The 12,503-nt window shown below is 43.0% G+C and overlaps 1 protein-coding gene across 2 annotated transcripts in view; it reads left to right on the top strand.

The window, feature by feature from the left end:
- Positions 1-12,503, top strand: part of RNF216 (ring finger protein 216) — a 147,663-nt gene that overhangs the window by 55,885 nt on the left and 79,275 nt on the right. For both annotated transcript variants that reach the window (XM_032394110.1, XM_032394111.1), the window contains exons 10-13: positions 2,818-2,868; positions 3,770-3,907; positions 5,676-5,824; positions 6,533-6,611. In XM_032394110.1, coding sequence (XP_032250001.1) covers positions 2,818-2,868; positions 3,770-3,907; positions 5,676-5,824; positions 6,533-6,611 — 417 coding nt within the window. The remainder of the gene's footprint in view (positions 1-2,817; positions 2,869-3,769; positions 3,908-5,675; positions 5,825-6,532; positions 6,612-12,503) is intronic.

The raw sequence follows: 12,503 nt of genomic DNA, 5'->3' as shown, positions 1-12,503 counted from the left end.
GAGCCCCATGTCCAGCTCTGCACTGGGCCCTCTCCCCCCCCCGCCACATGCATGCGTGTGCTCGCTCACTTGCTCTCAAAAAAAATAACTAATAATAAATAATGCCTTCAATGAAACAGTAAAATTTATTCATTTTATCAAATTTTGACCCTTGAGCACGTTACGTTTTTGCTGCTCTGTGTGACAACGTGGGAAGTCCACACTAAGTGCTCTTGCCGCGTCCTGACTGTGATGATGTCCAAGAAGCACTTGTGCCTTTGAGTTGCAAGCTGCCGAATGAGGCACTTCCCCCCCCACAAAACACTATTTTTACTTGAAAAAATGCTGACAGAAAAATTGATTATTCAGGAGTAGGCATTGGGCAGACACCATCTCAAAAATCAAATGATTATTTGTGGCCAATGATAAAACTCTAGATCTCAGGCAGAAATTAGAAGTTTTGATCCATCTGTCACAGTTCCTTCTCATCTGTTACATGAAAGCCTGTTGGTGTAGCTTGCACTTTAATGGATCTTCCACACATGCGTGATTTTAGCCTCTAAAACACTAATTTGTGAGTTATGTAGGTCTTCCAGATGTTTGCACATGGTACAGTATCAGACCGTCACAGTCATTAATTTCTCATCAGAAAAGTGTTAAAAGTGTTGGCGGAATGCTTCTTTGTAGTCCTTATCCTCGTCCATATTGTTCCACGTCTGGCCAGCGGTATCCCCTTCAGATCATTGACTCTGTCCTGGCCTCAGTTGTTCTTGACGACACCCCTCCTTTCTGGCACACAAGGTGACCCAGGTTCAACCTCTGCTTTTCTTGACCTGGACCTGGAGTCACCCGCCTCTCCAGTGCACCTTATTTTCTTTTAGTGGGAATTCATACTGAGGCTGCTGTTTCAAATTTGGTTTACAGGGGTTTTTTAAACTTCTTTCATTTTATGTTTGTACTTCTTTCCTCTTATGCTGAAAATCTTGATTCTACGCAGTATTAATATAATGACTTATTTTCTTTATCCTATATTATGTACTTAATATTTCCAAAACAACAGTCCATATTATTACCAATAAGGGTGGCTCAGTCGTTGGGCGTCTGCCTTCGGCTCGGGTCATGATCCCAGGGTCCTGGGATTGAGTCCCGCATCGGGCTCCCTGCTCAGCGGGAAGCCTGCTTCTCCCTCTCCTACTCCCTCTGCTTGTGTTCCCTCTCTCACTGTGTCTCTCTCTGTCAAATTGATAGATGGAATCTTTAAAAAAAAAAAAAGGCTACTGAATACAGTCTAAGATTTATTGATAATTTTCTTGTCAGATTATATCAGATTAGGAATATGAAATCAAAATATTAAAAAGTCACTTGGAATAAGTCTGTGTGGTTATGCCATTAACCTGATAAACAATGAAGTTTTGATATGATAAATGATAAACAAGTTTACAAATTTTAAGGTATTGGTTTTTTGGGTTTTTTGTTCTAAGATTTATTTATTTGAGAGAGAATGTGCTAGCAGGGGGAGGGGCCGAGGGAGAGAGAATCTCAAGCAGACTCCCTGCTGAGCATGACTCTGGCTGGATCCCAGGACCCTGAGATCATGACCTAAGCCGAAATCAAGAGCTGGACACCTAACCAACTGAGCCACCCAGGCGTTCCTTGGTTTTTGGTTTTTAATTTTTTTTTAAGTTTATTTAAGTAATCTGTACACCCAATGTAGGGCTCAAACTCATGACCCCAAGATCAAGAGCCACAGGCTCTTCCGACTGAGCCAGACAGGTGCCCCTCTATATAACCCTTGTTAATAGTCTTGACTGTCTTTCCTTATTTTATGTAAAAGTAAATGTATCGGGGGGGGGGTTGTTGGGGTTTTTTTGGTTTTGCCTATCTTTCTTACCTGAAAGGTAGCACACTTTTCTGTCCCTTGCTTTTATTTTATTTCTTTTTAAGATTTTATTTATTTATTTGACAGAGCGAGAGAGCACAAGCAGGGGGAACAGTAGAGGGAGAGGGAGAAGCAGGCCCCCCTCCCAAGCAGAGAGCCCAATGCGGGGCTCGATCCCAGGACCCTGGGATCATGACCTGACCCAAAGGCAGACGCCCAACCATCTGAGTCACCCAGGCGCCCCTGCCCCTTGCTTTTAAACTTAGCAGTGCATCCTGATGATCAATCTTAAGCAAACCAGAGGTTTTTCTTTCCTTGTTAAAACTGCCTAGTGTGCCATAGTCTGCAGTAGCAGTGTTGATTCAGTTACTCTCCTTAATGGACATCCAAAGTTGTTTCCATTGTTTTTTGCTATTATAAATAGTGCCATGACATTAAATAACCTTGAGCATACTGTTTTTCCTATTTCTGCCCCAGAGTATCTTAAGAATACATTCCTCGATGTGCTTTGGATGAATCAAAGTACCTAAATACTTAGGTACCGTGTTATATAATGCCAAGTTTCTTCCATAGTGGTTGTGTTGGTTTGCATTCTCACCAACAAAAGATATTGTCAGACTTGGTTTTTACCCATTTGGTTTCTTGTTTGCTTATGCTATTCTTTGCTATTCAAAAGTGTTGTTATGTACCCGTCTTTCCCCTTATTCCTTCTACATTTTGAGTCAGATTCAAGAAAGCGTCCCTCATATTTTCTAGTATTTGTTTGGTTTCCTTTTTTTATATTTAGCTTTCTTGTGCATTTTAAGTTTACTCTGAGGTACCTTTTTAAGCTACTAAACTGTGTAACTGAAGAGATGATTATTCGTAATAGAGTTCTTTTATGTTTATGGAAATAAATGCTAAATGTTTGTGGCATCTTTACTAAATTTGTGTCTGCATGTATTGGTTTTGTTCTTCAGCATGAAGACTTTTTGCTTGCCCTGCAGATGAATGAAGAACAGTATCAAAAGGTAGTTTGAAATCTCACTAATTCATTTATTCTGGGTATTTACGTGACCTGTTTTTCTTTATCAATTCCTGGAGGCAGATTGCTTCCTGTTGATCTGCTGGGTTTATGGTTCAACCAAGTTACAGTTAGGTGCTTGAACCATGATGGGTACTCCTAATCCCAGACTGGATCAGAATTGAAGCACAGATAATGACAGAGTTGTTTCTCTTAAAAAAAAAATTTCCTGGAATCCATTGAACAGACTTTTAGAGGAAAATTTAGAATTCTCGTGTCAAAAAGTTGGAAGAGATATGTCTGACCGCAGGACCAGGTCGCTTTTGTCCACTATCTGCTGTCCTCACCTCGTGGCCTTTTCTAGCATAGTGGGAATGGACTGGGGTCTGGGTCTGTCTCTGCCAATGAGAAGAGCAGGTTTCATGGTGTTCAAGTACTGGAGGTTATGCTCTAGCTAGCTTCATGGTCCCATAAGATACAGTGTGGGCTGAGACACAGCCCCCTCACAACTCCTGCCCTCTAATAAGAAGAGCAAAATCCAACTTTGGAAGCTTTTTGGAATAACATCTCTCATGCCACTTGTCCCTGACTCTCATAGTCATATTAGCATCTGAGTATAGATGTTATGGTTCTGTTGACACCATGGAACTCATGATATGATCACTTTGTACAAAGGATGACTCTGAAGAATAAAAACCCATGAAAATTCTCACTATCTTTAGTTATATATTAATATTTGTACTAGCACCTCAAGCTAGATGTACAGAGCAGAAAATAGCTCATCGATGTCTTATGGCTTCTAGAGGTGGCTTTTGACCTCAGCGTGTGTTTGGGAATGGGGGAATATGAAACCTAGCTGCCCCTCTGCTTCAGTGTACAGCATCTCATGTGTCTCTGACGGCCCGCAGGACGGCCAGCTGATTGAGTGCCGCTGCTGCTATGGGGAGTTTCCATTCGAGGAGCTTACTCAATGTGCGGATGCTCACTTGTTCTGCAAAGAATGTCTCATCAGATATGCCCAAGAGGCAGTCTTTGGATCTGGAAAGGTGAGAATCATGTAATATTCCCACACGCAGGAAATGTTCACAGAGTATGAGACCCCATTTATAGGCAAGTGTAAATGCCTCGTCGAATTGCTCTTCCTGGGGTGAGCTGGAGCTTTTAAGACATGCTGGTATGTGTGTGATTCCTAGACAGCCCCTGGCTGGTGTGATTGTGTTGGTTGTAAGCAGAGTAGATTTCTTCTTGGGGGATGGCGCTGTTCCTCTGTGCCCCCATGCCTATTCCAGGAGCACCGACTTCTTCACTCATCAGTCCTTTTTGTAATAAAAAATGAAGAGATCCTTGCAGCTGTTTGAATGAGAGTGCATTGTTGGGGTTTTTTTAAACAAGATTTTTAAAGGATTTTATAGTTGTATTAAAATGAATAACTATTGGGACACCTGGCTGGTTCAGTCAGAAGAGCATGTGACTCTTGATTTGGAGGTCATGAGTTTGAGCCCCATGTTGGGTGTAGAAGTTACTTAAAAATAAATAAGTAAACTTTAAAAAAAGATAAAAAGAAAAGAACTAGAAGCCTTTAAAAAAAAAATGAATACCTTTCCGCGATCATATTTCTCTGTGCAAAGTTAGTGTCTGTTGATACCAGCATAACATAATATGAAAAGGAGTTTTGTTTTGTCTTAAGGAACGATTAAAAACCAGAATTACTTTTCTTTTTCCTTTTTTTTTTTTTAATTTATTTGACAGAGAGAGACACAGCCAGACAGGGAACACAAGCAGAGGGAGTGGGAGAGGGAGAAGCCGACTCCGGCCGAGCAGGGAGCCCAATGCGGGGCTCGATCCCAGGACCCTGGGATCATGACCTGAGCTGAAGGCAGAGGCTTAACGACTTGAGTCACCCAGGCGCCCCCCAGAATTACTTTTCATAAATGCCTGACCAATAATCAAATCATTCAACATCAGTTAGTCTAAAGTCAGTTGCAGTTTAGTCAAGAACGGAGTAACCGTTACGAGCAGAATGGTGTGGCAGGCAGAATAATGGTCCCCCAGAGATATCCCTGTCCTCATCCCAGAACCTGTGGATACATTACCTTACATGACGGGAATTAAGGTTGCTAGTTGGGTGGCCTTGAAATGGGAAGAGTAGCCTGGATTATCCAGATGGGCCCAGTGTAATCACAAGGGTCCTTAAAAATGGATGAGAGAGGCAGAAGAGGAAGTTGGACTGATGTGGCATGAGAAGGACTCAGTGTGCTGCTGATGCCTTTGAAGATGATGGCCAGGGCCCACTGGAGCAGCTGTCCCGGAGGCTGTCTTCCTTTCTCTTGGAAGAGTGTTAGTCCCTTGACTCCATCTGAAAGGGGTAGGATCCAGACAGAGGCTTTCCAAACAACCCCCTTGGTTTTAGTCTGTATTCCTGTCAGTCTCCTCTTCTGTGACTCACCTCCGCCTTCCCCAAGGTCTAGACCTCCAACCTTTTCAGGGTCCCTGGAGGAAATCAACTCACTTCTCACAAATATCTCCTTTTCAGACACTGCACCATGACCTTCCTTGTTGCTCTCCACCTTACTGCGGTTTGGACTGATAGAGGCCCTCTGGTGCTATATCAGAGATGGACTTTGTGGGGTTTTATCACGCTTTCCTTGTTTTGAGTGTCGTCACTTTCTTAACCACTGTTTATCCACTTCCCATTGAGGGAGGCTTTGAACCACTGAGGCTTTTGTTTTTCTAAAAATTTGGTTGAATTTTCTTTCTTTCTTTCTTTTATTTAATTTAATTTTTTTTTTTTGCTTCCTGACCTTATAATTCCAGTCAGAACTCAGCTGCATGGAAGGCAGTTGCACATGTTCATTCCCAACCAGTGAGCTGGAGAAGGTGCTTCCCCAGACCATCCTGTATAAATACTACGAGCGGAAAGCTGAAGAGGAAGTTGCTGCAGCTTACGCCGATGAGCTTGTCAGGTGAGTTCTCAGAGTTGGAGAGTGTCATCAGTCACCTCATTCCCCATTATGAAGATTGCCTGAACACTTTCATCAGATGATGAAAATCTATAACAAAGCTGGATCTTCCAGGGGCGCCTGGGTGGCTTAGTTGGTTAAGCGACTGCCTTAGGCTCAGGTCATGATCCTGGAGTCCTCGGATTGAGTCCCGCATCGGGCTCTCTGCTCGGCAGGGAGTCTGCTTCTTCTGACCCTCCCCACTCTCATTCTCTCTCTATCTCATTCTCTCTGTCAAATAAATAAATAAAATCTTTAAAAAAAAAAAACAAAACTGGATCTTCCAGGTCTTCTGGCATTTTCTTCTGAGCAATAAGGAATAATTTTATTAATGGGAAAATCCACATTTCACATTTTTACATTCCTTGGTACCTCTTAATCACTTGGCTTATAGGTACAATCGTTACGCACTGAGTTGGAGGATGGAGGAAAGGTGACACGTGCAAGGAGTTCTCACAAAGGTAGGGGTATATATTTATTGAGTGGTTTGCACTGAGGCAGGACCCAAAATGGCATCTGCATTTCCTGGTAAGAGCCAGCACAAAGGAGAGCCTCAGTCTTGTTTTAATTAAAAAGGAGATATGGCTGTCCAGCTTAAAATTCCATTATTAGTATGAACATGGAACCAATTTAATATTCTGAGTAATATTCCTTCTGCTGTTTTGATTGTAGGTGCCCCTCCTGCAGCTTTCCTGCTCTGTTGGACAGTGATGTGAAGAGGTTCAGTTGTCCTAATCCTCGCTGCCGAAAGGTAGGGAAGCAAATTTTTTTCTAGATTCATTTGAATTTTGGTGTTATAGACTACACTCATGGCCGTGTATCTGCCGGTTATCTGTGTGCTGACCTGTGAGAAGGGTTTGTGTGCTCTCCTTTTAATGAAAGCAAATGAAGATCAGTACTTGGTGAATCGTGGTTGACATGGTTGCAGAGATGGGGGTCACCTGTGGAATTCCAGTCATAAAGCTCTAGATTCCTGTTGTAGGCCTTCTTCCTATGAGGGCAGATGTCGTAATGTAAAATATGAAGGGTTAAAGGCCTGGGTATCATGGTGGCATCTCTGTCGCATCTGGTAGAATATTCACTAACTGTTCTTATAAGAACTGATTGTGTTGGGGGCGCCTGGGTGGCTCAGTTGGTTAAGCGACTGCCTTCGGCTCAGGTCATGATCCTGGAGTCCCTGGATCGAGTCCCGCATCGGGCTCCCTGCTCGGCAGGGGGTCTGCTTCTCCCTCTGACCCTCCCCCCTCTCATGCTCTCTGTCTCTCATTCTCTCTCTCTCAAATAAATAAATAAAATCTTTAAAAAAAAAAAAAAAAAAAAAAAGAACTGATTGTGTTGGGTGCCAAAGCCATCAAGTCACCTCGCTGCTGAAAATCTTTTTTTTAACTAGACTCCCCTGTGAGCTAAGAATGTCTTAAAATGTGTCAGCTATTTACAAGCCACTTAGAGTTTTTAAGCGTCTAGCATCAACCTAGACAAGTATGTTTTAAGCCATTTTTCTAAAATAGCATGACCAGGGCGCCTGGGTGGCTCAGTTGGTTAAACGTCTGCCTTCGGCTCAGGTCATGATCTCAGGGTCCTGGGATTGAGCCCCGCATCGGGCTCCCTGCTGAGCAGGGAGCCTGCTTCTCCCTCTCCCTCTCCCCCCACCTGCCTGTGCTCCCTCCCTCCCTCTCTCAAATAAGTAAAGTCTTTAAAAAGAAATTAAAAATTAAAAAAAGAAAATAGCATGACCAGAGTTGAACATTATAATATCTCTGCCTTACTGCAGGAGTGGAGAAATGAAAGTAGTCATTGGGAAAGGAGGAAGAAACTAAACTAATGGACTAAATTTTATTCCTTTTGTTTTCAGCATTAACATTTCTTTGTAAAATCTGGGTGTATTCTTAGAATTTATGTGTCCATTTAATAATTTGTCCCCACCCTCAGGCTGTTGCTGTAACAATTTTCCCAACAGTCTCTGGCTTTTGGAACTAAGTGGAGCACGTGACTGCCCTGTGTGCTCCCCATGCACCCAGCACTGGAATGCCTGGGGAGGCAGTAGCCAAGGGAAGGAAAGGTTAGGTGGAGGAAAAGTGAAGATGTTGGTCTGAAGATGAGTAGCATCCTGAAGGCTCACCAGCTGGGTGGGGCCAGGCTATGCAGATCTTGAGCACCAGTTTAAGGTGGCAGAGGGGGAACAGCAAGGGGACTGAGATAACAGGGAGATCTCTTCAGCTGTTGTAGTCCAGGTCAGAGATGCACATCACTGCCCCCTCCTGTGGAGTCTCCGTGAATTGCTAAGATGGAGCTGGGAACTACATTTCCTCCAAGAATTCCAAATTAGACTCTACCGATAAGTGTTCATAGACAATTTGGAAAGCCAAAGAGAAGGTGAGGCCATTATTCTCCCAAGACAGTTACAGGCAGTCGTCTGAGACAGTGTCCTGTGAGTGTCTTCAGAACATCAACCTGGGATGTCAGTGAAAGGGTCCCAGTGGCTTTTAAGATCTGAAGCAGAAACATCAAATATTCGGCTTCCTCTCTGTGGAAGGGATATACATGCCTTGTTGAACTTGGAGGTGGCCGTGTAGCTTCTTTTGGTCAATGAAATGTCAGTGTGGATGAGGTCAGTCACTTGCAGAAAAAGTGGTAAAAACATGATTTGGGGTGATGTCAACAAGTAGGCAGCCCCAGACCCTCCTTCCCCAGCCCCCTACGGAAACACTGATCAACATTACACAGACCGGTTCCCTTTGTGAGAAATTTGGAAACCAGGTAGGAGGCTCCTGCATTCCAGACAGTGCAAAGCCGGCTGCATTGAAGCCTGTAGGAAAATTCATGGAACTCCCTTGCCAGGGACCCTCCCATCTGCACATGCAGGAAACATCTAAATCCTCGCTTCCCCACCCCCACCCCCGCCCCCCGGGGGGAGGGAAAGGGAAGACTCGAACATAATCCAGCATTCAGTCTTCTTGGGCAGCTACCCAAGGGGCTGGCTTTTGTCTTTCCTGACTCTAAGCAGCACCAGGTTGGAGATTGCTGAGAACAAAGGCAACGTTTTATATATTTACTTATTTTTGTTTATTTTAAGGAAGCTCTATGCCCAACATGGGGCTTGAATTCATGACCCAGAGATCCAAGAGTCACATGTTCTACCAACTGAGGTGCCAGGTGCCCCCAAAGGCAACATTTTAAGCTAACATACGCTACCATTGCCGTTCCCCTCAGTTTGGTGTGCAAAGAACTGGAGAAAACCCCCAACTCCCAGCTTCTCCCTGGGGAGGGAAAGAGTTGGAACATGTGTCCAGTGTTCTGGCCTTTGGGAGTACTGCCTAAAGGGCTGGTTATTGTCTCACCTGACTCAGTGCACTGACAGGATCTTGCGTACTATGGATGCCTGGATGCCTCTGAGAACACTAGAGCTGGGAGGCTTGCTGCTGCCCCAAAGAACCCACAGTTCAGGCAGCTTCTCCCTTGGAGAGAGGAAGAGTGGAGCCTGCACCCAGTGCTCCAGCTTCTTGGGGGAGGAGGTTTTGAAGGGACTGGTTTCTTGCCCACCTCAGCACTGATGAGACCCACACTGTAGTCTGGATGCCTGGGGACCGCTGAGAACAAAAAGGAGTTGGACTGCTCCAGAGAACCTGCAGTACTATAGACAGACACCAGAGGGAGAAAGAGATTATAAGCTCCTAAAAAAAGAAACTTAGCGAGACCTCTGTAATTGAGAATTTACACATGTTAAGTCCAGAGAAGACGCCTCCTAAGTAAAAGCTCCCAGAATCTATAGCTAGGCTGGCTGGTGAAGGTCTTTCCCTGTACAAAGCCAGTGTGTAAAAACCGGGAGAGGTGACTGTTTCTTCAAATATGTGGATCCTGCCACAAAGCAACAAGGTATAGGAAGGAATACAGTCCAACCAAAGGAACAAAGTAGATCTCCAGAAAGGACACTAAAGAAAAGGAGATATGTATGTGAATTACCTGACAATTCAAAATAATCATCATAAAGATGTTCAACAAGCTCGGGAAAATGATATGTGAACAAAATGAGAATATCAACAGAGAAAATAATTGAGAAGAGTCAAACAAAATTGGAGCTGAAGAATACAATAACTGATGGAAAATTTCACTAGAGGGATTCATCATCAGGTTTGACCAATCAGAAGAAAGAACCAGTGAACTCAAAGACAGGTCATTTGAAATTATCTAGTCAGAAGAACAGAAAGGAAAAAAAAGAATGAAGAATAAGGAAAGCTTGAGGCACCAGTGGGAGGGACACCATCAAGTGAACCAGAGTATGTGCTGTAAGAGTTTCAGGAGGAGAAGAGAGAAAGAGACAGAAAGCTTATTTGAAAAAATAATGGCCAAAAACATCTAAAATCTGGGAAAGGAGAATGGGTATCCAGATTCAAGAAGCCAAATAGGCCCCAATTAAAACGAACCAACACAGTATAGAGGAGAGTTAATATTGTTAAAATGTCATACCTATACAATGCCACTTGTAGATTTAGTCACAATTCCTATGAAAATACCAATTGCTTTTTTTGAAGAAACAAAAAAACAATCCTAAAATTCATATAGAACTGTGAAGAATCCCAAATAGCCAAAACAATCTTGAGAAAGAAGAACAGAGCTGGAGGCCTTATATTTCCTGGCTTCAAAGCATATTACAGAGTTACAGTAATCAAAACAGTATGGTCCTGGCATAAAGACAGACCTACAGACCAGTGGAACCAAACAGAGAGCCCAGAAGGAAGCCCACACCTCTGCAGTCAGGGGCACCAAGATTACACCTTGGGGAAAGGTCGTTCTGCTTGACAAATGGTGCCAGACAAACATGACTGCCTGCAGAAGAACGAAATTGGATGTTATCATACACCACAAAGATCAACTCAGAATGGATTAAAAACTGAAACATAACAATCTAAAATTCCTAGAAGAAAACATAGGAAGCTTCCTAACATTGGTCTTTGTATTGATTTCATGATTGTAACACTAATAGCATGGACAACAAAAACAAAAATAGACAAATGGGACTGCATCAGACTGAAAATCCTTTGCACAGAAAAGGAAACCATCAACAGTGAAAAAGTAGCCTATGGCATGGGAGAAAGTATTTGTAAATTATTTCTCTGGTAAAGTGTTAATATCAGTAATAAACAGGAAGTCCTATAAGTCAGTAATAGCCAATCAGAAATAAGCCAATTAAAAAATGGGCAAAGGACTCGAATAGACATTTCTTCAGAGGAAACCTACAGTTGGCCAACAGATACATGAAAAGGTGCTCAGCATCACTCGTCAGCAGGGAAATGCAAATCAAAGCCACGGTGAGGTCATTTCACATCTAGGATGCTCACCAACACAAAAACGGAAAAAAAATAAGTGTTGATAAGGATGTGAAGAAATTGAAACCGTTGTTCATTGTTGATGGGAATGTAAAACAGTACATCCCCTATGGAAACTAGTATGGAATGTCCTCAAAAAATTGGGACGCCTGGGTGGCTCAGTTGGTTAAGTGTCTGCCTTCGGCTCAGGTCATGATCCCAGGGTCCTGGGATCAAGCCCCGCATCAGGCTCCGTGCTCAGCGGGAAGCCTGCTTCTCCCTCTCCCACTCCCCCTGCTTGTGTTCCCTCTCTCGCTGTCTCTCTCTCTGTCAAATAAATAAATAAAATCTTTAAAAAAGAAAAAGGAAACAGGATTTTGAAGAGCTATTTGTACTCTTGTTCATTACATTATTGTTCACAATAGCCAAGATATAAAAGCAACCTAAATGTCTAACCGTGGATGAATGGCTAAAGGAAATGTCTTTCTATACAACGGAACATTAGTCAGGATTTGAAAAGAAAGAAATCCTGTCATGCTACAACATGGGTGAACCTTGAGAAGTTATGCTAGTGAGATAAGCCTATCACAAAAAGACAAATTCTGTGTGATTCCACTTACTGCAGGTATGTAGTCACTTACAGAAACAGAAAATAGAATGGTGGTTGCCAGAGGTTAGGGGAGGCGGAAACAGGGAGCTGCCATGCAGTGGGTATGAAATTTCAGTCACCCAAGATGCAGAAGTTCTCGAGACCTGCTGTACAACAGTGCATATATAGTTAGCAATATTGTACCGTACACTTTAAGATTTGTTCATGGGGTAGATTTTATATAATGTATTTTTTTAACACAAAAAGAGAGCTAATGGTTCATTATCTCTTTTCCTTCTGCCAAGATGGACATGTAGAAATAAGTCTCTGTTTTGAGCTACTGAAGTTTGAGTTTGTTCCAGCAGCATAACCTAGCATGTCCTGACTGATACCATGAGAACCAAAATGGATGATGGTGGTGGAAAAAAGGAACAGATTTGAAAGATAATGGGGAGATAGGATTAGAAGGAGATATTCTGACTGTAGGGGTGGGGAAAAGTCCAGATGACTCACTTCTCTGGTTTGGGCCACTAAGTGGGTGATGATACTATTCACATAAAATTCCAAGTAGAATAGAAAAACTGCGTGGCTCAGTTAGTTAAGCGTCCAACAGTTGATTTTGGCTCACGTCGTGATCTTGAGGTCATGAGATTCTGTGCCTTGTTGGGCTCCACACTGGGCCTGGAGCCTGCTTAGGATTCTCTCCCTCTCCCCTCCCTCTCTTAAAAAAAAAAAAAAAAAGAATAGAAAA

This window comes from Phoca vitulina, unplaced genomic scaffold, assembly GCF_004348235.1.
Source record: "Phoca vitulina isolate PV1807 unplaced genomic scaffold, GSC_HSeal_1.0 scaffold79, whole genome shotgun sequence".
Lineage (NCBI taxonomy): Eukaryota > Metazoa > Chordata > Mammalia > Carnivora > Phocidae > Phoca > Phoca vitulina.
Note: the sequence above shows the minus strand (reverse complement) of the source record. Positions and strands in the feature narration are given on the sequence as shown.